This window comes from Arachis stenosperma, chromosome 9, assembly GCF_014773155.1.
Source record: "Arachis stenosperma cultivar V10309 chromosome 9, arast.V10309.gnm1.PFL2, whole genome shotgun sequence".
NCBI classification, from domain to species: Eukaryota; Viridiplantae; Streptophyta; class Magnoliopsida; order Fabales; family Fabaceae; genus Arachis; species Arachis stenosperma.
In genome coordinates this window covers 90,856,701-90,884,036 of record NC_080385.1, presented here as the reverse complement: position 1 = coordinate 90,884,036, position 27,336 = coordinate 90,856,701, and the positions used below count along the sequence as shown (strand labels likewise).

The 27,336-nt window shown below is 34.6% G+C and overlaps 1 protein-coding gene and 1 pseudogene across 1 annotated transcript in view; both read left to right on the top strand.

Annotated features, from left to right (window-relative positions):
• Positions 1-17,795, top strand: part of LOC130949714 (ATP-dependent DNA helicase PIF1-like) — a 28,952-nt gene extending 11,157 nt beyond the window's left edge. Inside the window, exon 3 of the mRNA XM_057878361.1 lies at positions 16,977-17,795. Within this exon, the coding sequence (XP_057734344.1) occupies positions 16,977-17,795 (819 nt within the window). The remainder of the gene's footprint in view (positions 1-16,976) is intronic.
• Positions 17,796-25,393: 7,598 nt separating this feature from the next.
• LOC130951292 (ran-binding protein 1 homolog a-like) lies at positions 25,394-26,454 on the top strand (annotated as a pseudogene).
• The last annotated feature ends 882 nt before the right edge of the window (positions 26,455-27,336 follow it).

Here is a 27,336-nt window from a genome sequence, read left to right as displayed (position 1 = left end):
TGCATACATCATAATTGATTTTACAAAATAAGGGGAGAGATCTAAAAGCACAAAACGGAATCAGATAAACTTCGCCGTCATTCAGACAAATCCAATTCACTGCTGAGCGCTAGGACCTGCATCTGAAATAGAGAAAATATATACGGAATGAGAACCCCCCGACCCATGGATTTCCAGTATGGTAAAAGTGCCAAATAAATACAATGCACTATAACATAAACTCACTAAGCATCTTAAACTCCTTACCTCCTCATATCCATCCTAAGTTCTCACTAATCCATAACTTGGCAACTATCATATGGGATTTTAATTCTAACCTAATGTCCTTCATACATCCACTATCTTCCAACCAAATAAACAAGAACCGCACCATCCCTCAGGTAACTCAACTTTTACACAAACACGAAAACAATACAGACAAGTAATACACAAGGACGGCAAGTAAGTCAATTAGCAAAGAATCATGAAAACATGTATAACTAGGCAAACCAAGGTAATTAAATAAACCCAAACAATTCAAACATATACATATAATGTATGTTTGTCCTATGGTTGATGATATCATTTGTTGGTTATATAGCCAATCCAACATGTCCTGGTAGATAACCATGGACAGAAACACCCATTGCAGAGTAAGTGAGTTTGAGCTACAACTCCCTTGCTACTATCCGCTTAATCCAAAGCGAGTGGAAGAATCACTACTACCGCTACTACCAGGCGGGTGTTTAAAAGCTAAACTTGGAGCAAATAGAATACTCAACTACTGCTGCTACTACCCGGCGTCACAATCTCTGACCTGGAGTAAGTGGGACGAACCACCAACCTTTCTACTACCCAGGTATCTCAAACATACATTCATTTATTCCAAATCAATCATCATTATTATCAAATCTCAAACACTGACTTAGAGCAAGTGACACGAACCACAACCCTTGCTACTACCCAGGTATTTCAAACATACATTCATTTAAATCTCCATAATTAAACTCATTTTTCATAATTCTTCTTTCCTATCTCATACCCGGAGCAAGTGGACATTGCCACTGCCTACTTTCCGGGGCCACAATCACATTTATTTACAAACCAGCATTCTCGTAACATTTTTCAACTTACATCACCCTTTCATAATCTTCCTTCACTCGCAAGTTATTATCCTCTTAATACAATCACATCATAGAATCAATCTTATCATTCGCAACTCTATTATTAATCATACATCATCATCAATTTTACACTTCTTTAACCACAATTTATCACCCAAACCTTTCTTCACTTTCAAGCTACCTCACCTTCCCTAATTTTACCTCATCACTAAGCATACAACTAAGGGTTAGGCACTAAATGAGTAAAAATAAAGGTTTAGAGGTTTGAAATTAAGCTTTAAAACACAAAATCCATGTTTACTGAAACAGGAGCCACGCGCACGCATGGGACATGCGTATGCGTGGGAGTACAGTTTCGCTCATTACGCTAGACAAAAATGGCCATACACGTATGGAGGGATACACGTAGGCATACATTGCAGATTAGTCAAAAATGACTAAGTCTGCAGAAATACAGTTTTACATACCGAACTTCCAACGTGCATAACTTTCTCATTTTAAAACATTTTTCATCCGTTCTTCGAATGGCGTAAACTTCACGGACTCAATTTTTATATAAAATAGGTTTGAAACAATTTGGGAATTCGAAAGCTAAATTATGGCTCACCAAAATTTGACCAAAAATCAATTTTCAACAAAATACTGTAATATCTATTTTCACCAATCTCCTATCTCAATACCAAAATTCTAAGTCTTTTTGACAATATCTAATCATACCAATTCACATTTGAATGTCCAATTCATGTCTCAAAATATACCTAATCAATTCTCATTATCAAGTCTCTTAACACTCTTCAATTCAAGCCACACATAAATCATCATTCATGCAAGCAACATCATTATAAATTCAATATCATCATTAGCATCACTTATACAAGCATCATTCACCTTTCTTACCTTTTTCCGGCCTCCGGCCCCAATTCACAGCTTCCAACCAAATATTTATCAATTCAATATATATACATATTACTCACAAATGCACAATCATAATCCAAATCTCAATATCATCTATACCAACTTCAATTCACACATCAACTATGAAAAAATTCAACAATTCTTATCCAATATCAATATCATCCATTACATATATCATACCAATCAATCATACCATTCAACCTTAATCCTAGGGACACCTAACTTAGGAATTCACATCATATCACACGGTACTTAAATGAAACTTAAATCATACCTCTTGGATCCAAAACAATTGAGCTTTTTCTTGAAAGTCTCCACCAACCCTTAGTTCCAAGCCTCACTAAAGCCCCACATGCAATACCGATCTCCCAATTGTGCACCAAAATCACCCAATACTCTAACATAACTAATTTTCACACTTATAATCAACCTATTATTCATGAAATTGATAAATCACAAGGATTGGAGGATTCCTTATCTTAACCTATAAAATTTGTTGATGAAACTCATTAATGGCTCATACTAGAGCATCCCTAAACAACCAAAACCACAAAATTTTCTCAAAACCCAAACCAAATTTAAAATACAAGAGAAAAAACTAAACTAGGCATAGGTCATTGAGAAACTCACCATAATACCTAAATAAAATTGAAGAGGAGAAGAAGAGCGACGCGTGGCTACAAACGGCTTGTCGATTGGAGCTCCGTAGCCCAAGTATGGTGGTTTGAAGTTGGTGATGAATAGTAAAAAGGGTTTCTCACCTCTCTTCTCTCCCAATCCGTGTCTCACTCTCAGGGTCAGAAAGAAGGGTTTGTTACGTGCTGAAGTGGAGTTTATATAGAGTGGGCTTGGGCCCACTTGGGCTTGGTTCACTCGATTTAGTCTGTTGGCCCAATTTTGGGCCAAAACTTTTAAGATTAGAATTTTAAATCGTATTTTAAATATTTCTATCTTCCCTTATTATAAATTATAATTTCTTAACCTTATTTACTTATAATCAATTTTCACAATTGCAGTATCGAATAGATCTCAGCCGGTACTGTCGGTCAAATTTTCAATGCGCGTTTTTACGCAAAAAATCATATTTTTCAACTCAGAAAAATTCACTGAGTCCAAATATCATATTTAAATTATGAAATGTCAAGTGCTAAATCTTCTAACTATGTTTGCTCATATTTATTTTATTATTTAATTGATTACGGTTTGACTAGATTTTACATAATTAATGTAGATAACATATATACTGAGCAAGTATCTCCATTGAATTAATCATAAAGGTTAATAAAATATAATGGCATAATTTTTACCTAATTATAGCAAGTATCTCTGTTAAAAATTAAAATTGCTCAATTAAAAAAATTGTATATAGTTTGCGTATGAATGGGACTGAGATTGGAGACTGTATATCGATATCAAACATAAAAGCTTATTGTACGCATTGTGGAATAAAAGAAAATAATTATAACAAAAAATATTTAATATACGTGATTTAAATATTTTTATGTATAATTAATATATATGTATGTATTAGAATTATTTAACAAAATTAATATATACGTATACATAAATAAGGAAATTACTATAATTTATGAAGATTACAGATAAATTTTTTTTTCAAATGAATTTATTTTAATTATATTATAATTAGCACGAGAATAATATATAATTATATTATTTTACGAAACTATCTTTATTATAATTATATCAAATCAATGCATTATTAAACTAATTATCAATCATCAATATTTTTATTCATTCTAATTATATTAATTGATATAGTTCTAATTCTCATTCATGTGCAATAATTTTATTAGTAGATAGTTGTATCTACAATAATTAGTTGTATCCACAATTTTATTAATAGATAGGTATATTCACAATAATTCATGCTATAATTCTCGCTCATTCTAATAATGTTTCGTTAATTATATAGTTCTTTATCTTCTGTTTTAATTAGTGGATAATAATAATAATAATAATAATAATAATAATAATAATAATAATATTGTATGGACACAAGATTAATTAGTTAACAAATTAAATTTTAATCATTATGTTTTATTTTCTACTCATATTTTTATTCATTAGTTATTTTATTTTTTATATTTACAGTAAATATTGAATGTAAAAAAGAAAAAAAATATTGATTGTTATCTATTTTATTTATTTAGAGTCATAATTAAATTTGATATAATTGTATGCAAGTATCTATAATTAATAGTAACATGATATTATAACTTTAAGTTGTATAATATAATAAAAAAGAACGTAGCAATTTATATCTGCTTCCTATAGAGCAATAATATTATATATATTTATATATCTCTTCTTTTAGTTCTTTCCTAAAAATATTGGCACATAATTAATATAGATAACATATATACTGAGCATGCAAGTATCTCCATTGAATTAATCATAAAGATTAATAAAATATAATGGCATAATTTTTACCTATTAGTAAGTATCTCTATTAAAAATATTGGCTAATTATTACCGTGTACAATGAGTGTGTGTGTGTGTGTATATATATATATATATATATAAAGAGTAATAGTGAATTGTAACAATTATTTATCATCTAGAAAATTCGTATCTCAGACATAGTTCTTTTTTTGTTCTTCTATTTATTATTTTTCATACCTAATGGCTACTAGTTACGATTCTATCAACAATATTACCTATGGTAGATTATGTAATGAAAAAGTTTGAAAAATAAAGACAAGAGTTATAAGGTTATGGAAAGTTCCATCCAAATTTGATAAGAGTAAGACGACTTTCATAGAAATTGTTCTCATGGATGATAAGGTAAGTTAATTATTTTCCATGACAATACTGGTCTTTTTCTAAAATTTTAATATCACATCAATGTTGAGTATACTTGCCAAACTTCAGCAATTAAATATCTGTTCAAGTATCTTCACAAGGATAATGACAAGGTGACAATTGCATTTTATCAAAACAATGGATCTCAAATAGATGAAATACGTAATTATTATGATTGTAGATATATATCAGCATGTGAAGCTTCATGGAAATTGTTTGGTTATCCTATTCAAATGAATGAACCAGCAATAATAAGATTGTCATTCCATCTTCCTGATGATATGCCAATTGTCTACAAAGATACTAATACAATTCAGTCGGTTGTTGAGACTTCTTTTTTCAAGAAATCTATGTTGATTGGATGGTTCAAAGTAAATGAAGACCATAATGATGCAAGAAATTTGACTTATCCTGAGTTTCCAACAAAATATGTTTGGAATAGAGAGCATCATATGTGGACTTATAGAAAGCAAAACTAGCCGTAGGAAGGATATCTCATATACCACCAATAAATAAAAAAGATTACTATCTAAGACTATTTTTGAACATTCAAAAAGGATGCACGAGTTTTAGTGATCTAAGAATAGTTGATGTGGTTTATAACTCCTTCAAAAATGCATGTTATGCACTATGATTATTGTAGGATGACAGAGAATTCATTGATGCAATCTCTGAAGCAGGAACATGGCACTCTACGACTTTTTTAAGGAGACTTTTTATTGTTTAATCAACATCAAATAACATGAGTAGACCAGAATTTGTTTAGCAAAAAACTTGGAACTTTCTCTCTGATGACGTACTATATGAACAAAGAAGATTACTGCAAATAGAAGGTAACTATAGTCTATCATAAAAAAAATTTTTCTTGGTAGAATTCAATTTACCCTATAATTATAACAAAAACATTGGATAAGGAATTTTAAGAGTGATTTTCTAGAACAAAATACCTTTCTTGGGAGTAAAATTATCATACATATAGCAAAATTGTTTATTGGTGTTCACTTTAACTTTTTCTCTTTCTCTGATAATATTTAAAAAATATAATAAAACAAAATATATTCAAAATTATTACTCAAAAATTGGAATATATATATATATATATATATTAGTTTCGATGATTAACAAACAAGGAGTGTTACTTATCATTCAACAATGCATTTCAGATTTTTTTTGCCAGAAACTTATTTAATAATTTTTTAAATAATTATGTTATTTTAAATTAAAAAATACAGATTTAATGATGTCAAAAGTCCAAATAAAAGATATTGCACTTGCAAAAGATTTGCTCTGGTCAAATGACAAGTCACTGAATGAATATTGTGGAATGCCATATCTTTTACAAAATTTGGTGTCCAGCTTAGAAGAATTCTAATGGAGGTATAGTTTTAAATGTTGTTTCGAGTGGGATTGCTGCACTTCTGTTGCCTAATGGAAGAACTGCACATTCAAGGTTTAAAATTCCTTTGACCATAAATGAAGATTCTTTGTGTAACATTAAATAGGAAAGTCCTCTTGCAAGATTAATAACTATGGCCAAATTAATCATATGGGATGAAACTCCAATTATAAGTAAGTATTGTTACGAAGCTTTAAACAAAGGTGATGAGCGGATAATTTGTACGCTTTTTGGCATTGTTTTTAGTATGTTTTTGGTATGATCTAGTTAGTTTTTAGTATATTTTTATTAGTTTTTAGTTAAAATTCACTTTTCTGGACTTTACTATGAGTTTGTGTTTTTTTCTGTGATTTCAGGTATTTTCTGGCTGAAATTGAGGGACCTGAGCAAAAATCTGATCCAGAGACTCAAAAGGACTGCAGATGCTGTTGGATTCTGACCTCCCTGCACTCGAAGGGATTTTCTGGAGCTACAGAAGCCCATTGGCGCGCTCAACGGCGTTGGAAAGTAGACATCCTGGGCTTTCCAGCAATATATGATAGTCCATACTTTGCCCAAGATTTGATGGCCCAAACCGGCGTTCAAGTCACCTCAAGAAATCCCAGCGTTAAACGCTGGAACTGGCACCCAAATGGGAGTTAACGCCCAAACTGGCATAAAAGCTGGCGTTTAACTCCAAGAAGAGTCTCTACACGAATTGCTTCATTGCTCAGCCCAAACACACACCAAGTGGGCCCGGAAGTGGATTTTTATGTCATTTACTCATCTCTGTACACCTTAGGTTACTAGTTTTTCTATAAGTAGGACCTTGTACTATTGTATTTGACATATTGGTAGCCATCTTTGAGTTTTATGCTATCTTAGATCATTTGGGAGGCTGGCCTCACGGCCATGCCTAGCCCTGTTCTTATGTTACTAGTTTTTCTATAAGTAGGACCTTGTACTATTGTATTTGACATCTTGGTAGCCATCTTTGAGTTTTATGCTATCTTAGATCATTTGGGAGGCTGGCCTCACGGCCATGCCTAGACCCTGTTCTTATGTATTTTCAACGGTGGAGTTTCTACACACCATAGATTAAGGTGTGGAGCTCTGCTGTACCTCGAGTATTAATGCAACTATGTTCAATTCTATTCCTCCTTGGTCCAAGATATCACTTGTTCTTCAACTTGATGAATGTGATGATCGTGACACTCATCATCATTCTCACTCAGAACAAGGTGACTGACAACCATTCTTGTTCTACAAGCAACCAAGGCTCTAGTGAATATCTCTTGGATTCTTTAATCGGAATCTTCGTGGTATAGGCGAGAACTGATGGCGGCATTCAAGAGAATCCGGAAGGTCTAACCTTGTCTGTGGTATTCTGAGTAGGATTCAATGATTGAATGACTGTGACGTGCTTCAAACTCCTAGCAGGCGGGGCGTTAGTGACAGACGCAAAAGTATCAATGGATATTATTCCGGCCTGACCGAGAACCGACAGCTGAATTCCGCTATGCCGTGACAGGACATATGCCAATCGCTTTCACTGAGAGGATGGGAGGTAGCCAATGACAATGGTGAAACCCTACACGAGCTTGCCATGGAAAGGAGTAAGAAGGATTGGATGAAGACTGTAGGAAAGCAGAGAGACGGAAGGGAAGGCATCTTCATGCGCTTATCTGAAGCTCTCACCAATGATATACATAAGTATCTCTATCTTTACCTTTCATGCTATTTTCGTTCATCACCATATCCATTTGAGTCTGCCTGACTAAGATTTACAAGATGACCATAGCTTGCTTCATACTAACAATCTCCGTGGGATCGACCCTTACTCACGTAAGGTATTACTTGGACGACCCAGTGCACTTGCTGGTTAGTTGTGCGAAGTTGTGTAATGCCATGGAATTGAACTACCAAGTTTTTGGAGTTCATGACCGGGGATTATGAGAGTTGTGAAAAGTATTGTTCACAATTTCGCGCACCAAGTTTTTGGCGCCGTTGCCGGGGATTGTTTTGTGTATGGACAACTGAAGGTTCATCTTGTTGCTTAGATTAGGTATTTTTTTTTCGAAATTCTTGAAGATGAATTCTAGAGTTTCATGATGATTTGTTGAAGTCTGGCTGGCTGAGAAGCCATGTCTAATCTCATTGGACCGAGGTTTCAACTTATCATCACAAGAGCTTGTTGATTTTTATCAATCTTGCTTTTGAAGCAGTGATCTGCTAAGGCTTGGCTGGCCTTTGGCCATGTCTAGTGTTTTGGACCGAAGCTTTCTTTGAAAGCTTGGCTGGCTGTGAAGCCATGTCTAATTCCTGGACCGGAGTCTTAGACTAGCATTGCACTGATTCCTGGAATTCTCATTAAGAATTTTGATATCTTTTTCCACTTAATTTTCGAAAAACACAAAAAAAAATCAAAAAACTCATAAAATCCAAAAATTTTTTTGTTTGAGTCTAGTATCTCATCTTAAGTTTGGTATCAATTGCATACATTCATTCATGTGTCTTAGGGATCTTCAAGTAATTCTTGATGATTTTTCGTGTTCTAATCTTTGAATTCAATTGACTTGAGTGTTTATGTGTCTCATATAGTGTCAGTAGTATACAAACTGCTAAGTTTGGTGTCTTGCATGCATTGTTATTTGACTTTAGTTGCATTTTGATTATTCTTGATTATTAAAAATCCAAAAATATTTTTAATTTGTGTCTTTTCAAGTCAATAATACCAAGAATTGAAGATTCAGAACATACTACAGAGGAATTACACAGAAAAAGCTGGGCGTTCAAAACGCCTAGTGAAGAAGGACAGACTGGCGTTTAAATGCCAGCCAGGGTACCTGGTTGGGCGTTTAACGCCCAAAAAGGGTGCATTTTGGGCGTTAAACGCCAGAATGGATACCATTCTGGGCGTTTAACGCCAGGATGGCAAAGGGGGAAGATTTTGTTTTTCAAATCAGTTTTTTTTCAAGTTTTCTAAGTTTTTCAAAATCAAATCTTTTTCAAATCATATCTTTTCAATCAAATGTTTTCAAAATCAATTTCTTTCCTTTTTCAAAGATACTTACTAACAATTAATGATTTGATTGAACATCTCAAATTTGTTACCTTTTCTGTTGAGGAAGGCTTAATGTTTGAATCATATCTTTTCTTGTTAGGCAAGTCACTAATTTTCAAAATCAAATCTTTTTTTTTTAAAAAAAAATATTGTTTTCAAAACATATCTTTTAAAATTGTTTTCAAATCAAATCTTTTCAATCATATCTTTCTAATCACATCTTTTTCAAAATAAGTTTTCAATCAAATCTTTTTAACTTCTAATTTCAAAATCTTTTTCAAAAATCACTTGATTTCTTTTCCACTTTCAATTTTCGAAAATTATCAATCAATTTTTAAAATGTTTTTGACATCTTTCTAATTAATTTTCGAAAATTCTCTTCCCTCCTTCCCACATTCTTTTATTTATGGAGTACTACTCCTTCTTAATGCACAATTCGAACTCTATCTAATCAAGTTCGAATTCTTCTACCTTCTTTCTTCTATTTTTCTTTTCCTCTGACACCTCAAGGAATCTCTATACTGTGACATAGAGTATTCCACATTTTCTTGTTCTCTTCTCTTTCATATGAGCAGGAGCAGAGACAAAGGCATTCTTGTTGAAGCTGACCCTGAACCTGAAAGGACCTTGAAGCGAAAGCTAAGAGAAGCTAAGGCACAACTCTCTGTTGAGGACCTGACCGAATTCTTCAAGGAAGAGAACCCATGGCAGCCAAACAACAACAATGCCAACAATGCAAGGAAGGTGCTGGGTGACTTACTGCACCTACTCCCAATTTCTATGGGAGAAGCACTCTATCCCTGCCATTGGAGCAAATAACTTTGAGCTTAAGCCTCAGTTAGTTTCTCTAATGCAACAGAATTGCAAGTTCCATGGACTTCCAATGGAGATCCTCATCAGTTTTTAGCTAAGTTCTTGCAAATCTGTGACACAGTCAAGACTAATGGGTTGACCCTGAGGTCTACAGACTGATGCTATTCCCTTTTGCTGTACGAGACAGAGCTAGAATCTTGGCAAAGTTCTTTCCACCTCAAAAATGGAGTAAGCTTAGAGTGGAAGTCCAAACTTCAGAGAAGGATGGAGAATCCCTCTATGAAGCTTGGGAAAGATACAAACAATTAATCAGAAAATGTCCCTCAGACATGCTTTCTGAATGGAGCATCATAGGTATTTTCTATGATGGTCTCTCTGAACTATCCAAGATGTCCTTGGATAGCTCTGCTGGAGGATCTCTTCATCTGAAGAAGACGCCTACAGAAGCTCAGGAACTAATTGAAATGGTTGCAAATAACCAATTCATGTACACTTCTGAAAGAAATCCTGTGAACAATGGGACTAGTCAGAAGAAAGGAGTTCTTGAGATTGACACTCTGAATGCCATATTGGCTCAGAACAAAATATTGACCCAACAAGTCAATATGATTTCTCAAAGTCTGTCTGGAATGCAAAATGCACCTGGCAGTACTAAGGATGCTTCATCTGAGGAAGAAGCTTATGATCCTGAGAACCCTTCAATGGAAGAGGTGAATTACCTAGGAGAACCCTATGGAAACACCTATAATTCTTCATGGAGAAATCACCCAAATTTCTCATGGAAGAATCAAGAGAGACCTCAACAAGGTTTCAACAACAATAATGGTGGAAGAAACAGGTTTAGCAAAATCAAGCCTTTTCCATCATCTTCTCAGCAACAGACAGAGAGTTCTAAGCAGAGCCACTCTGACTTAGCAACCATGGTCTCTGATCTAATCAAAACCACTCAAAGTTTCATGACTGAAACAAGGTCCTCCATTAGGAATTTGGAGGCACAAGTGGGACAGCTGAGCAAGAAAGTTACTGAACTCCCTCCTAGTACTCTCCCAAGTAATACAGAAGAAAATCCAAAAGGAGAGTGCAAAGCCATAAACATGGCCGAATATGGAGAGGAAAGAGAGGAGGTGGACGCCACTGAGGAAGACCTCAATGGGCGTGCACCAATCTCCTCTGAGTTCCCCAATGAGGAGCCATGGGAATCTGAGGCTCAAAATGAGACCATAGAGATTCCATTGGACTTACTTCTGCCTTTCATGAGCTCTGATGAGTATTCTTCCTCTGAAGAGGATGAGTATGTCACTGAAGAGCAAGTTGCTAAATACCTTGGAGAAATCATGAAGCTAAATGACAAGTTATTTGGAAATGAGCCTTGGGAAGATGAACCTCCCTTGCTCACCAAAGAACTGGATGACTTGTCTAGGCAGAAATTACCTCAAAAGAGACAAGATCCTGGGAAGTTTTCCATACCTTGTACCATAGGCACCAGGACCTTCAAGAAGGCCCTGTGTGACTTAGGGTCAAGTGTAAACCTCATGCCCCTCTCTGTAATGGAGAAGCTAGGGATCTTTGAGGTGCAAGCTGCAAAAATCTCACTAGAGATGGCAGACAACTCAAGAAAACAAGCCTATGGACTTGTAGAGGATGTTCAGGTTAAAGTTGAGGACCATTATATCCCTACTGATTTCATAGTCCTAGAGACTGGGAAGTGCATGGATGAATCCATCATCCTTGGCAGACCCTTCCTAGCCACAGCAAAGGCTGTGATTGATGTTGATAGAGGAGAATTGATCATTCAAGTGAATGAAGAATCCTTGGTGTTTAAAGCTCAAGGATATCCCTCTGTCATCATGGAGAGGAAGCTTGAAGAGCTTCTCTCAAATCAGAGTCAAACAGAGCCCCCACAGTCAAACTCTAAGTTTGGTGTTGGGAGGCCACAACCAAACTCTAAGTTTGGTGTTGAACCCCCACATTCAAACTCTAAGTTTGGTGTTGGGAGGTTCCAACATGGCTCTGAATATCTGTGAGGCTCCATAAGAGTCCTCTGTCAAGCTAATGACATTAAAGAAGCGCTTGTTGGGAGGCAACCCAATGTTTTATAATTAACTATTTCCTTTTGCTATTTTATCTTTTTTGTAGGTTGATGATCATAAGAAGTCACAAAATCAATGAAAAAAGCAAAAACAGAATGAAAAACAGGAAGAAAAATAGCACACCCTGGAGGAAGAATTCACTGGCGTTTAAACGCCAGTGAGGCTAACAGTTGGGCGTTTAACGCCCAGTCAGGCACCATTCTGGGCGTTTAACGCCAGAAAGGGGCACCAGACTGGCGTTAAACGCCAGAAAAGGGCAAGAACCTGGCGTTAAACGCCAGGAATGGGCACCAGTCCGGCGTTTAACGCCAGAAATGACTCAAAACGTGATTTTGAGCAACATTTGGTGCAGGAATGACTTTTCCTTGACACCACAGGATCTGTGGACCCCACAGGACCCCCACCACCACCCTCTCTCTTCTTCCCCCATTCACCAATCACCTCAATACCTCTTCCCCAAAAACCCTTCACCTATCAAATCCCATCTTTCTCTTCACCACTCACATCCATCCTTCACAAAACCCCACCAACCTCACCCTTCAAATTCAAACCACTTTCCCTCCCAAACCCACCCATAATGGCCGAACTCCATCCCCCCTCTCTCCTATAAATACCCTTCTTCACTCCTTCATTTTCACACAACCTAAACACCACTTCTCCCCTTCTTTGGCCGAATACAAAGCCATCCCCTTCTCCCTCATTTCTTCTTCTTCTACTCTCTTCTTTCTTCTTTTGCTCGAGGACGAGCAAACATTTTAAGTTTGGTGTGGTAAAAGCGTTGCTTTTTCGTTTTCCATAACCATTTATGGCAACCAAGGCCGGAGAAACCTCTAGAAAGAGGAAAGGGAAGGCAAAAGCTTCCACCTCCGAGTCATGGGAGATGGATAGATTCATCTCAAGGGTGCATCAAGACCACTTCTATGAAGTTGTGGCCTTGAAGAAGGTGATCCCCGAGGTCCCCTTTTCACTCAAAAAGGGTGAATATCCGGAGATCCGCCATGAGATTCGAAGAAGAGGTTGGGAAGTACTTACCAACCCCATTCAACAAGTCGGAATCTTGATGGTTCAAGAGTTCTATGCCAATGCATGGATCACCAAGAACCATGATCAAAGTGTGAACCCGGATCCAAAGAATTATCTTACTATGGTTCGGGGGAAATACTTGGATTTTAGTCCGGAAAATGTAAGGTTAGCATTCAACTTGCCCATGATGCAAGGAGATGAGCATCCTTACACTAGAAGGGTCAACTTTGATCAAAGGTTGGACCAAGTCCTCACAGTCATATGTGAAGAGGGCGCACAATGGAAGAGAGATTCAAGAGGGAAGCCGGTTCAATTGAGAAGGCATGACCTCAAACCCGTGGCTAGAGGATGGTTAGAGTTCATTCAACGATCAATCATTCCCACTAGCAACCGGTCCGAAGTTACTCTAGACCGAGCCATCATGATTCATAGCATCATGATTGGAGAAGAAGTGGAAGTTCATGAGGTCATAGCTCAAGAACTCTACAAGGTGGCGGACAAGTCTTCCACCTTGGCAAGGCTAGCCTTTCCTCATCTTATTTGTCACCTCTGTTATTCAGTTGGAGTTGACATAAGAGGAGATACCCCCATTGATGAGGACAAGCCCATCACCAAGAAAAGGATGGAGCAAACAAGAGACCCCTCTCATCATGAGATCCCTGAGATACCTCAAGGGATGCACTTTCCTCCACAAGACTATTGGGAGCAAGTAAACGCCTCCCTAGGAGAATTGAATTCCCACATGGGACAACTAAGGGTGGAGCACCAAGAACATTCCATCCTCTTCCATGAAATTAGAGAAGATCAAAGAATCATGAGAGAGGAGCAACAAAGACAAGGAAGAGACATTAAGGAGCTCAAGCACTCCATAAGACCTTCAAGAGGAAGAACAAGCCGCCATCACTAAGGTGGACCCGTTCTTTAATCTCCTTGTTCTTTATTTTCTTGTTTTTTCGAAAATTTATGCTTTATGTTTATCTATATTTGTGTCTTATGATCATTAGTGTCTTAGTGTCTATGCCTTAAAGTTATGAATGTCCTATGAATCCATCACCTTTCTTGAATAAAAACGTGCTTAATTGAAAAAGAAAAAGAATTGCATGAATTTTGAATTTTATAGCAGTTTAATTAGTTTGATGTGGTGGCATTACTTTTGTTCCCTTAATGTATGCTTAAACAGTGCATATGTCTTTTGAATTTGTGGTTCATGGATGTTGGCTCTTGAAAGAATGATGAAAAAGGAGACATGTTACTGAGGATCTGAAAAATCATAAAAATGATTCTTGAAGCAAGAAAAAGCAATGAATTCAAAAAAAAAAAAAAGAAGCAAGCGAAAAAAAAAGAAAAACCGAAAAAAAAAAGAGAAAGAAAAGAAAAAAAAAGAAAGAAAAAGAAAGAAATAAAGTTGTGATCCAAGGCAAAAAGAGTGTGCTTAAGAACCCTGGACACCTCTAATTGGGGACTTTAGCAAAGCTGAGTCACAATCTGAAAAGGTTCACCCAATTATGTGTCTGTGGCATGTATGTATCCGGTGGTAATACTGGAAGACAGAGTGCTTTGGGCCACAGCCAAGACTCAATAAAGTAGCTGTGTTCAAGAATCATCATACTTAAATAGGAGAATCAATAACACTATCTGGATTCTGAGTTCCTAAAGAAGCCAATCATTTTGAATTCCAAAGGATAGAGTGAGATGCCAAAACTATTCAGAGGCAAAAAGCTAAAAGCCCCGCTCATCTAATTAATATTGATCTTCATAGATGTTTTTGGAGTTCATTGCATATTCTCTTCTTTTTATCCTATTCGATCTTCAGTTGCTTGGGGACAAGCAACAATTTAAGTTTGGTGTTGTTGTGAGCGGATAATTTGTACGCTTTTTGGCATTGTTTTTAGTATGTTTTTGGTATGATCTAGTTAGTTTTTAGTATATTTTTATTAGTTTTTAGTTAAAATTCACTTTTCTGGATTTTACTATGAGTTTGTGTGTTTTTCTGTGATTTCAGGTATTTTCTGGCTGAAATTGAGGGACCTGAGCAAAAATCTGATCCAGAGACTCAAAAGGACTGCAGATGCTGTTGGATTCTGACCTCCCTGCACTCGAAGTGGATTTTCTGGAGCTACATAAGCCCAATTGGCGCGCTCTCAACGGCGTTGGAAAGTAGACATCCTGGGCTTTCCAGCAATATATGATAGTCCATACTTTGCCCAAGATTTGATGGCCCAAACCGGCGTTCAAAGTCACCTCAAGAAATCCCAGCGTTAAACGCTGGAACTGGCACCCAAATGGGAGTTAAACGCCCAAACTGGCATAAAAGCTGGCGTTTAACTCCAAGAAGAGTCTCTACACGAAATTGCTTCATTGCTCAGCCCAAACACACACCAAGTGGGCCCGGAAGTGGATTTTTATGTCATTTACTCATCTCTGTACACCTTAGGTTACTAGTTTTTCTATAAGTAGGACCTTGTACTATTGTATTTGACATCTTGGTAGCCATCTTTGAGTTTTATGCTATCTTAGATCATTTGGGAGGCTGGCCTCACGGCCATGCCTAGACCCTGTTCTTATGTATTTTCAACGGTGGAGTTTCTACACACCATAGATTAAGGTGTGGAGCTCTGCTGTACCTCGAGTATTAATGCAATTACTATTGTTCTTCTATTCAATTCCGCTTGTTCTTTGTCCAAGATATCACTTGTTCTTCAACTTGATGAATGTGATGATCCGTGACACTCATCATCATTCTCACTCATGAACAAGGTGACTGACAACCATTCTTGTTCTACAAGCAACCAAGGCTCTAGTGAATATCTCTTGGATTCTTTAATCGGAATCTTCGTGGTATAGGCGAGAACTAATGGCGGCATTCAACAGAATCCGGAAGGTCTAACCTTGTCTGTGGTATTCTGAGTAGGATTCAATGATTGAATGACTGTGACGTGCTTCAAACTCCTAGTAGGCGGGGCGTTAGTGACAGACGCAAAAGTATCAATGGATATTATTCCGGCCTGACCGAGAACCGACAGCTGAATTCCGCTATGCCGTGACAGGGCATATGCCAATCGCTTTCACTGAGAGGATGGGAGGTAGCCACTGACAATGGTGAAACCCTACACGAGCTTGCCATGGAAAGGAGTAAGAAGGATTTGATGAAGACTGTAGGAAAGCAGAGAGACGGAAGGGAAGGCATCTTCATGCGCTTATCTGAAGCTCTCACCAATGATATACATAAGTATCTCTATCTTTACCTTTCATGCTATTTTCGTTCATCACCATATCCATTTGAGTCTGCCTGACTAAGATTTACAAGATGACCATAGCTTGCTTCATACTAACAATCTCCGTGGGATCGACCCTTACTCACGTAAGGTATTACTTGGACGACCCAGTGCACTTGCTGGTTAGTTGTGCGAAGTTGTGTAATGTCATGGAATTGAACTACCAAGTTTTTGGAGTTCATGACCGGGGATTATGAGAGTTGTGAAAAGTATTGTTCACAATTTCGCGCACCAAAAGGCCTCAGAGACATCATGAGGTGCTCAGAGTCGTATAATGCTCATTTACCATTTAGAGATAAAGTTGTTGTTCTCGAAGGAGATTTTAGACAAATTTTACCTGTGATTCTCAGAGGTTCAAGGCAAGATATAATTCAGTCTTCTATTAATTCTTCATATTTGTGGCATAACTGTAAGGTTTTGAAGCTTACAAAAAATATGAGATTGTCACTAGGTGAAAAGAACAACATATAAGAATTTAGAAATTTTGCAGAATAGCTACTCAAAATTGGTGATAGTTTGGCTGGTGATACAACAGATGGTGAATCGATCATTCATATACCATCTGACATTTTGGTTAAGAACTCTGAGACAGCTTTGGATGACTTCATTGATTTTGTGTATCCAGATATGTTATCCAATTTATCCATTGAAAATTATTTCAAGGATAGAGCAATTCTTGCACTAACTCTGGATTGTGTTACTGATGTCAACAACAAGATGACTGCAGGGTTACTCGGACAAGAAAGAGTCCACTTAAATTCTGACTCCATGTGTGCCGAGGAGGGAAATATGGAATTTGAGTTAGATTCTTTCTTACCAGAGATTCTAAATGGAATTAATTGTTCAGGTCTACCACCACACAAGTTGGTTGTGAAGGTTAGCGCTCCTGTTATGTTGCTGCGGAATATAGACCAAACTAATGGTTTGTGCAATGGAACGAGAATGCAAGTTAGAAGAACCGAAAACTATGTCATAGAATACAAGACTTTAACTGGTAACAAAATTGAAAGTATTGTTCTTATCCCAAGATTGAATCTAATTCCAAATAACGAAACATTACTGGTCAGATTTCAAAGAAGACAATTCCCAATTATTATGTCATTTGCAATGACAATAAATAAGTCTCAGGGACAAACTCTATCAAAAGTTAGAGTATACATTCCAAGGCCAGTTTTCACCCATGGTCAATTGTATGTTGCATTATCAAGAGTAACGAGTAAAGATGGTTTGCGAGTGCTGTTGCAAGATCACGGACACTTGGAAGATAACTGCACGATGAATGTGGTATGTAGAGAAGTTTTTGAGAGCTTATAATGAAAAGGTAATAACGAAATTTCTTAATTAAATTTATTAATTTATTAAAATTTATTACTATCAATTTAAAAAATTGACAAATTCTATGTGCTAATGGGTAATGCATTCTTATTGTACATTTATAGCTTGAGAATATTAGAATTATCATAAAAATTCATATTATTTTATTCTCCTGATAAATAATTTTATAATTACGTTAATCATATAATTTTGTTTACTAATAATGATATAGTATTATTTCAGGTATATATTTTGCAGGCATCAAAGGATAGTGTTGAGTTGTTATTTAGTGGGTCTAAATTATTTATTGTTTATTAGAGAACTTTCTGCATTAGAATTCTCTAATAATTTGTTGTTCATTTTCAGCTGATTTTGATATGTTCTTACACATATAATAATTTGTTGGTAGATTTAGGTATTACTAGATTATTTATGGTCACATTCAGTATATATGTTTGATTTATATTAAAGAAAGTAAATTACTAAAACCGGTTAATAATTATTTCAGAGTTAATACAATTAACACTAAATTAAAAAAATAAATAATGCATAACTCATTACTTTTTTATTAGTCAAATTATTATAATTCAAATTAATCTTAACAAAATAATTTAAAATTATAATTTCAATTTTATCATGTGTATGACACAGATAATTACACTTGTATATATTCTATCACAAGAACTTATTTGATATTTTTTAAAACACTTATTTAATATAATGTCAATTATATTTAGATTTAACTTGAATTGCATTAATTATTATAAAACATATTAAAACTTTAAAATTACATATTAAAAAAATCAAGAAAGTATCAATTTTGAAGGATGGCATCCATGGCAATTAATTAACATTTCCATTCCAACCCTTTTCTAAGAAGCCATGACAATGGACGACCCTGGGGGTAGAGTTAAAAATAAGTCAAATTAGCTCACGAGCTAGTTTGAGTTCGACTCATTAATAGTTTGATAAGCTAAATTTGTGAGATGATGAGCTAAGCTTACACCTAAAATTGAGCTCATAAATTAATACTAAATGAGTCGAGTTTGAGCTTGGATAAGCTCATCTTATTAGCTCATGAGCTAACTCGATTATATATATATAATATTAAAAATATAGATTAAATGCATATAGGATATGCGTATTAATAATTTAATATATATATATATATAATTTTACATATATATTAATATTTTTAATTATTTAAAATTTTATAGTCATTTTTTATATATAATTTTGATATAGGACATAAATAAAAAATTTATAATTGATAGATAAACAATATAAAATTTATATTTTTTAAATATTTTTTAATATATAAGTTATAATTTATTGATATAGAGTTATGAATTATGTTCCTATTATTTGAGATAGCTCGTGAGCTCTCGTTGAGCTGAACTTATGCTTACAAAATAGGTTTGATTGTTAATGAGTCGAGACGTAAATCAAACTTAATTTTTGTGAGACGAGCTTGAATTTGGTCTAGCTCAATTCAGTTCGACTCACTTTTAACCCTAACTAAGGTTGATAAAAAAGTTTGTATCATAATCTTTAAGCATAGCGGAAACTTTGCAATCATATAATACAATATACACAAAAGTATTGAAGTTATGGCCGATCGACTTTTGAAATCTATTTTGGTTTTATACTAAAGCAAGGTACTACATAAAAGATTAAGACACATGCATGATTAAGGAAAAAAATTGTGTATACAAATGATCTTTAATCAAGTTTCTAACTTAAAACTAATAATAACTCCATTGCTAATAGGGGTGGCCAAGGCAGAACGGGCCGATCCCCCTCCCATCCTCCAATCCGTTCTGCCTAGATTCGTGTCATAAAATGGGATGAATCGACCTATCTTACCAATTAAAATGGATTTAAAATACTAATTCGTCTTATTTTTATGGTGGATTAACAGGACAACGAGCTAGTCTATTTAATTTTTTTTAAAAATAAAATTTATTAAAATTAATAAAAAAATAATAATTAAAAAATTAAGCATAAATAAAAAATAGACAAATTACAATATAATTTTTTATTTTTTTTAATTTTTAATTTCAATAAAATTGTTTAAAATAATATTTATCAATAGAATCATCTTTATTTTAAAAAATAAGTCATATAATTTAAGTATATATATGGAATTATAAAATAAAATAAATAAAGTTAATAACTAATAAAAATAATTGTTGAGTTAGTGAATAATGATAATATTTTTGGTGATGACAAATACAACTTTAATTGGACTGATAACTTAAATGTGTTTTTGATGAATGGTTTAAGTGTAGCCTAATATAAAGAGCAAGCAACTCATTGTATGAAAATTTGGACAAAAGCATCAAATGCAAGCATCGGTCCAATACCTTTATGGATAGAATAGCTTCTAGCTAATGGTAGTGTTATGAAAATGACAGTAGAGGATCAATATTTTTAGTAGAAAATATTTTTTACAAAACTAAGAATAAAAATAGTATAATAGTCTCTTTTATTTTGAAGTCAATTTTTTGTTTTTAATGGAAGTGATGAAATAACTTCTAAAAAAGAAGTTATATTTTTCGACTGTTTCAAAAGTTTTCAATTAACTTTTCAAGAAGTTAAGAGCATTTCTCAAAATAGTACCAAACACGCGTAATATAATTTTTTTATAATTGAAAAAAAAATTAAAGTTACTTTACAAACGGACTCTAAATCGATACAAACTTTTACAAGTCAATCGTCCATATTAGATTGTGGGAAGGTCTCACTAATTACTTCCCAAGTTACTAAATTGTTGGACCTGCAACAATCTAGTAATGTTCTTCCGTACTATGGTAATTTACTGCCTATAAGATGTACAATTTTACTACATATTTAAGTTTTTTTTTTACAACCAAAAGTCCACTTGAAAGTTCATACGCTGGATACGATTACACTTCAATTATTTAATAAGTCATGAGTGCACACTATTTATACACTCCGGCAGACACAGTATTTTTCGTGTTTATTTTCTTAAGGAAGAAGGGACAAAAATACACCTGAAAGTTCACACGCTGGATACAATTACACTTCATTCATTTAACGACGCCACACACCGATGGCCAAAAGGGTAAATGTGTTCGTCGGAGTGTATAAATGGTGTGCACGCGTGACTCATTAAATGATTGAAGTGTAATCGTGTCCAGCGTGTGAACTTTCAGGTGTACTTTTGTCCCTTCTTCCTTTAATTATATTGGATCAAACTTAACAAAAATCAATTTTATTAGTAAGAGCGTGTAAATCGTTCCAACTCCCAGCAACATCGCGCGCTTCTTCTTTTTCTTCGCACTCCTTTTTTTTGCGTTCTTTATCCTCTACATACAGTTGCTGCATTTTTCTTTTCTTTTTCTCTTCGTCTTCCTGGTGATTTTTTGCAATATTATGTATTCTTTTTTTTGTTTAATTTTTTTCTCTTTTTCTTGTTTTTATTCTTGTTAAAAAGGTAAAACAAGAAGAATTATAAGAATGTAAGACAAGAAAAAAAGATTGTAATACCCTCACTATCAGAATGACATGCTTCCGACTGTGCCACTCTGATAGCAAGAAGTATTATGATGACTTCATATACTTAATAATATAATAGGAGCCCTTGACTCGAAACCGTACTGCTGTTTCCTTTGAAAAAAACGGAAAAATTACTTTATCTTGAAAACAAACAAGCATATACCAATATACATAACTTATTACTCAAGTAACTTATACATATTATATACATACAACTCCTATCCCTCTTACAAAATTATAATACTAATGGCGAGGGAAGAATAATAATAACTAAATTAATACATCCATATCGCATAAACTAAACTCAACAACTCTTCATAAGCTTCTTCGTCCATTTTCTGAAAAGAAAAGTCTGTAAGGGGTGAGAACCTAACCACATGATCTCACCACAGATTTTCAAAATTTGTTATAAGAAGATATTTAATAAGAAAACTATTTTCAAACTCAGTGATTATCGTTATCTTATGAATATTTTGAAAAGAAAACCCGACATTTACTTATCCAAATTTAAAAGTTCTTTTCTTTAAATTATAAGAAAAAAACTCCAAAAATCAATAATACGCCATAATATAATCAAACGCAATCCCCTGACCCAGAACAGAATCAAGTCACGACGTCCTACCCAATATAATAATCAAACCTCGGCCCCGGTCCAAACATAATTAACCTCAACCTCAGGCCCAAACATAATCAACCTTGGGCTCTGGCCCAAACATAATCAACTAAACTATCATCAAAGGTATCAATTCATTTACCATTACTCAATCACAAAACAGAACCAAACACAGACACAAATAATACAATATAAACACTTTTAATGAGCGTTACAACAAGTATTACAATTACCAGTTAATAACAGATAAACAATTAGGAAAACTAAAACAAATTCAAACCCAAACAAAACATATAAATGCATATGATGCATGCCTGTCCTATGGCTGATGAGTCTCATCTGACGGTTATATAGCCAACTCGACAGGTCTTGGTAGCTAACCATGGACAGAAACACCCATTGCGGAGCATGTGGACCTGAGCCACAACCCCCTTGTTACTACCCGCTTAACCCATAGGAAGTGGAATAAACCACTACTGCTGCTACTACCCAGGTGGGTGTTTAAAGACTCAACCTGAAGCAAGTAGAATAATCCACTACTACTGCTACTACCCAGGCGTCACATTCATTGACCTGGAGCAAGTGAGACGAACCACAATCCTTGCTACTGCCTAGGTATCTCAATCAAATTCAATTTTATTTTCACATTCATTCTCATCATACATCTTAATACTTTCTTCAATAATTCAGATTTAAAACATAATTCATTCTTTTCTAAATAAATCAAACTCCACAACGTAACCCTTTTCTTAATAACTCCAAAAATCAAATTTTAAAATCCTTAAAAATCTAAATCTTTCTAAATAACCATTTTAAACGAAGTCTCCATTTTTATAAAAATTTGGGTAGCATCTCCTCTAAAATTCAGACTATGCCACCCTTACAGATCCCAACAAAACCACATTTTCCAACACATTCCCAACTAGCTTCAAATATCAAATCCTTTCCAAAATCACACAAAATTCCAGTTTTCAATCTTTTCTAAAGTCAAACATTTTCAAAATTAAACTATATTCCAACATTATACCTCTTCCAGTAATTCAAGGAAAATCAATTCAACAATGACCAATTTAACAATCCAGAACAGTAAATCAGAATAACCAGCTTCTTCAATAATTCAATAAATCAATCAAATAAATAATCACATCCATCCAAACAGTTCAATTCAATTCATAAGACTCACTTAATTATAAAAAATATATTTTTATACTATTATCGACTTATAACAACTCTTGAAAATAAAATGAATTTAAGAAAATGCCCCTATCTCAACTCGTCGAAACTCGAAAGCTATACAGCGCATCAAAGACCCCTTTTCCTGGCCCGCAACAGCGGTAGCCATCTAACACCACATACAGTCACAGTAACTTCGACCCGAGAAAGAACCAAGAACTAAGCAACAGTAGTTCCATCAGTTGATTCCGGCGACAACCGTGCCATACCCGGTGACCAGAATTGCGGCGGAGCAACTCCAAAAACAGCATACAGCTGAGCGGAAACCTTCAACCACAACAACAGAAACCTCAACAACAAAATCCCTCCCCACTGTCACCTTCTCTCTCTCCTCGGCGCTTCCTTTGCCTCAGCCCAAATCAACAACAGCGACGGCGGCAGTTTCTCGCGGTAGCAGAGGAGCGTGGCGATGGTAGCACGAGACCTCCTCTGCTCCATCGTGTTCTGCTCCTCGCGTCTGGCTCTCTCTTCCGTGTTTAGCGGTGACAGATCTGGCGACAACGGGAGTCATGGCGACGCAAAATGGAAGCACGAACGGTGGCTCGACAGTGGCGAGGAACGACGACGCTACTTCCTCTTCTTCATCGCGAACTCGTCTCTCTCCTTCTCCTTTATTCGCGGTTCATGGTGGCTACGCAGGTGACGGGTTCGACGGCAGTGCTTCGGCGGCTAGGCGTGGTGGCAGTATCTCCTCCTCCTCTCTTCTCTCTTTCCCGTCGCAGCCTCACTCTCGGATCTTTCTCTTTCTCTCTTTTCATCTCTGTGTGTATGTGTGTGTGTGTGTGTTGGTGTGAAGTGTGTGTTAGGTGAGGAATGGGGTAAGAGACGTGAGTGGCGGTAAGGCGGTGGCTAGATTAGGGTTAGTGTCAATTAGGGTTTTGATTTGGGAGTTAGGGTTTAGGTAGAGTAATAATTAAAAATAAAATTTAATTCAATAGTAATATCTATAAAAATACAATTTTATTATAACCTAAAATTTATTTTCAAAAATAATACTTTAATTCAATAATCAAAGAAAATAAAAAAAAATCAACTTCCTTTATAATCATAAAATAAAGTTAAGAATCTAATTATTCAACTTAAAGTATATAAAATTCTTATTATTATTATTCAATTACTAAAGTTTTAAATCATTAATAAGAAATTATTTAATTTATATATAAAATCTCTTAAAATATCATCTTAATTAAATATAATAAATCACAAATAAATTTATTATTAAATTTAAAAATTCCGAGTCTTATAACGATGATGTTAACGAAGAAGATGATGAGAAATTTTGAATTATACAGAATTTATTAGAAAATAATACTAATTTTTTTTTACAATAACACCGAAACTTCTTAATTTTGACACCAAAATTTAATTACGAAAATACAGCTTCTTTAATGCTGTATTTTGGTTTTTGCTTCTTATGATGATGATGATAATGATGATGATGATGATGTTGCTATTTTTTTTACTTCTTATGATGATGATGATGATACTGGAGGAAGAATAATGTTGTTGTTTTGAATTATTCTTTTTTTTTTAGTATTGCTTCTCATATTAGACTTGAATAGACATGAATTATAATCTTTTTTAGTTGAATGAATGTAAAAAATAAATTGCATAGTAAAAGATCATAAGATAGCATCGAAATTACTTGAATGAATATGTTTATAATATATTGCAATCTTATTTAGTTGAATGGATGTAGGTTCACATTTATTGGATTAAATTCTTGTCAGAAAAAAAAATACTAAAATTTCTTAATTTTTAACACCAAAATATTACTACAAAAATACAGAAACTTCTTAATGTTGACACCAAAATTTTATCACAAACACATAAATGTCTTCTTATGATTCAATGAGAGTTTCTTTTCTTCCTCTACTTACTAACTAAAGATAATGAGAAGGAATATTCTAATTTGATGTTCTAATCTTGTTAGATAATCATGATGATCAAGATAATGAAAAATAAGAGAAGGAGGAGGAGGATGAGTTGTTTTGAATTGTTATTCTTTGGGTTAAATACTGATTTCGTTCCTAAAGTTTGGGGCGAAAATCAAATTCGTCTCCAACCTTTTTTTGTTATTAAAATCATCCTCAACGTTATAAAATCATCCTTTTTTTATCTCAATTTTATTTTTTGACCAAATTACCCTTAACTATTAATAAAAAAATAAAAAATAAAAATAAAAACAAAAACAAAAAACACAGCTTCTTCCTTTTCTTCTTCAACTTCAACACTGCCACCCTCCTCCGCCCTCCCTTCGCACTCTCTCTCCTCTACTCCGCCACCAGCAACTCCATTCTTGACCCTTTAATGCCTTTCAATTCTTCCACTCTTTCCTTCACACTCCAACACCGCATCCAATTCCCCAACTATTACCTCCTCCTTCTACTCACCAACCACCATATCAACCCCCACCAAGTTGAATGTGTCTATTATTAGTTTATTACTACACAAACGCTTCTTGATTCTCAAGGGTTTAATGTTACTAGACAGGTATGGCCTTGGATCAAGATTCAAGAAGCTGGGTTTTCTCACTGGCCTTGGATCTTGATATCCCCTTCCTTCTGCTCTTTGCAAACTTTCCCTTCCTCCCCCTCTCCCACCCAAAAAATTCCAATTCTTCTTCTCCCCTTCAGCAACAGCAACAACTAAATCTAGCAACAACAATTCTTTTTCTCTTCTTCACCAACAACAACAACAAATCCAGCAAATTCAACAACAACAAATTCAGCAAAATAAATCACTAAAAATTTAAATTTGAAAAACAGTTCAACAATCCAAAATCAGCAACTATAGAAATTAAAAAGAATTAAAAATGATGTTTATGTTCTTAAATCTCAGCATGTCGAACACCGAAGCCGGGCACCACGAAGAGGAGGAGGCTCCCACCGGCGAGGACGAGGACACCGAAGCTCAGGTAGCTCCGATCTTCAGACTCGAAGAGGTCGCCATCTCCAATGGCGAAGAAAATAAAGATGCTATTGTCGATCTTAAATCCAAGCTATATCAATTCGATAAAGACGGGAATCAATGGAAGGAGTGAGGCGTTGGAACAGTGAAGTTCCTGAAGCACAAGGAAACTGGAAAGGTTCGCCTTCTCATGAGGCAATCTAAGACGCTCAAGATCTACGCCAATCATTTGATTCTACCTTTGATGAGTGTACAAGAGCACTCTGGGAACGAGAAATTATGTGTTTGGCATGCCAGAGACTTCGCCGATGGTGAATTGAAAGATGAGAGGGAAGGGTAAGAAGAAGGGGATGAGAGGGACGAGAGGGAAGAAACTGAAGAGATGCAGGATTTGGGTTCGAGTGGGGGGAAGGGGGGAGGGGGTTGTTTTGTTTTTTTTTTTATATATTATTTTTATTAATTATAAAGGATAATTTGGTCAAAATAATAAAATTGAAGTAGTAAAAGACAGTTTTGTAACGTTGAGGATGATTTTAATAACAAAAAAAGGTCGGTGACAAATTTGATTTTCGCCCCGAACCTTAGGAACGAAAACAGTACTTAACCCTTATTCTTTCTTTTTTTAGGAGTATTGCTTCTTATGTTAGACTTGAATGAACATGTATTACAATCTTATTTAATTGAATGAATATAAAAAGTAAATTGCATACTAAAAAATCATAAGATAACACCGAAATTACTTGAATGAACATGTTTATATTATATTAAAATCTTATTTAGTTAAATAAATGTAGGTTCATATTTATTATAGTGTTTTTTTTTCAAAAAAAAAACACTGAAATTTTTTAATTTTGATATTAAAATATTGTTACAAAAATACAGAAATTTCTTTTTTAATCCTACATTTTTTACTTCTTATTCTTCTTTTTTTTTTTTATTGCTCTTACTTCTTTTAAGATTATTGCTTTTCAATTAGATTTGAATACACACTTATTGGATTGAAATCTTACATATGCAAAAATTAAAAAAAAAAAAGAAAAAAAGGAAATATTATAATTTACATATAAAAAGAAAACGATAATAACAACTATAACGATAATGATAATGTTGGAAGAAAAGAAAAAAGAAAGAGAAGAATAAATTCAAATAAAAAAAAAGAAAAAAATGATGATGGTAATGACAATGACAATAATGAAAATAAAAAAAAATAAAAAAAAATATTAGAAAAAAATAAAAAAATGATAACAGCAGCGCGATATAAAA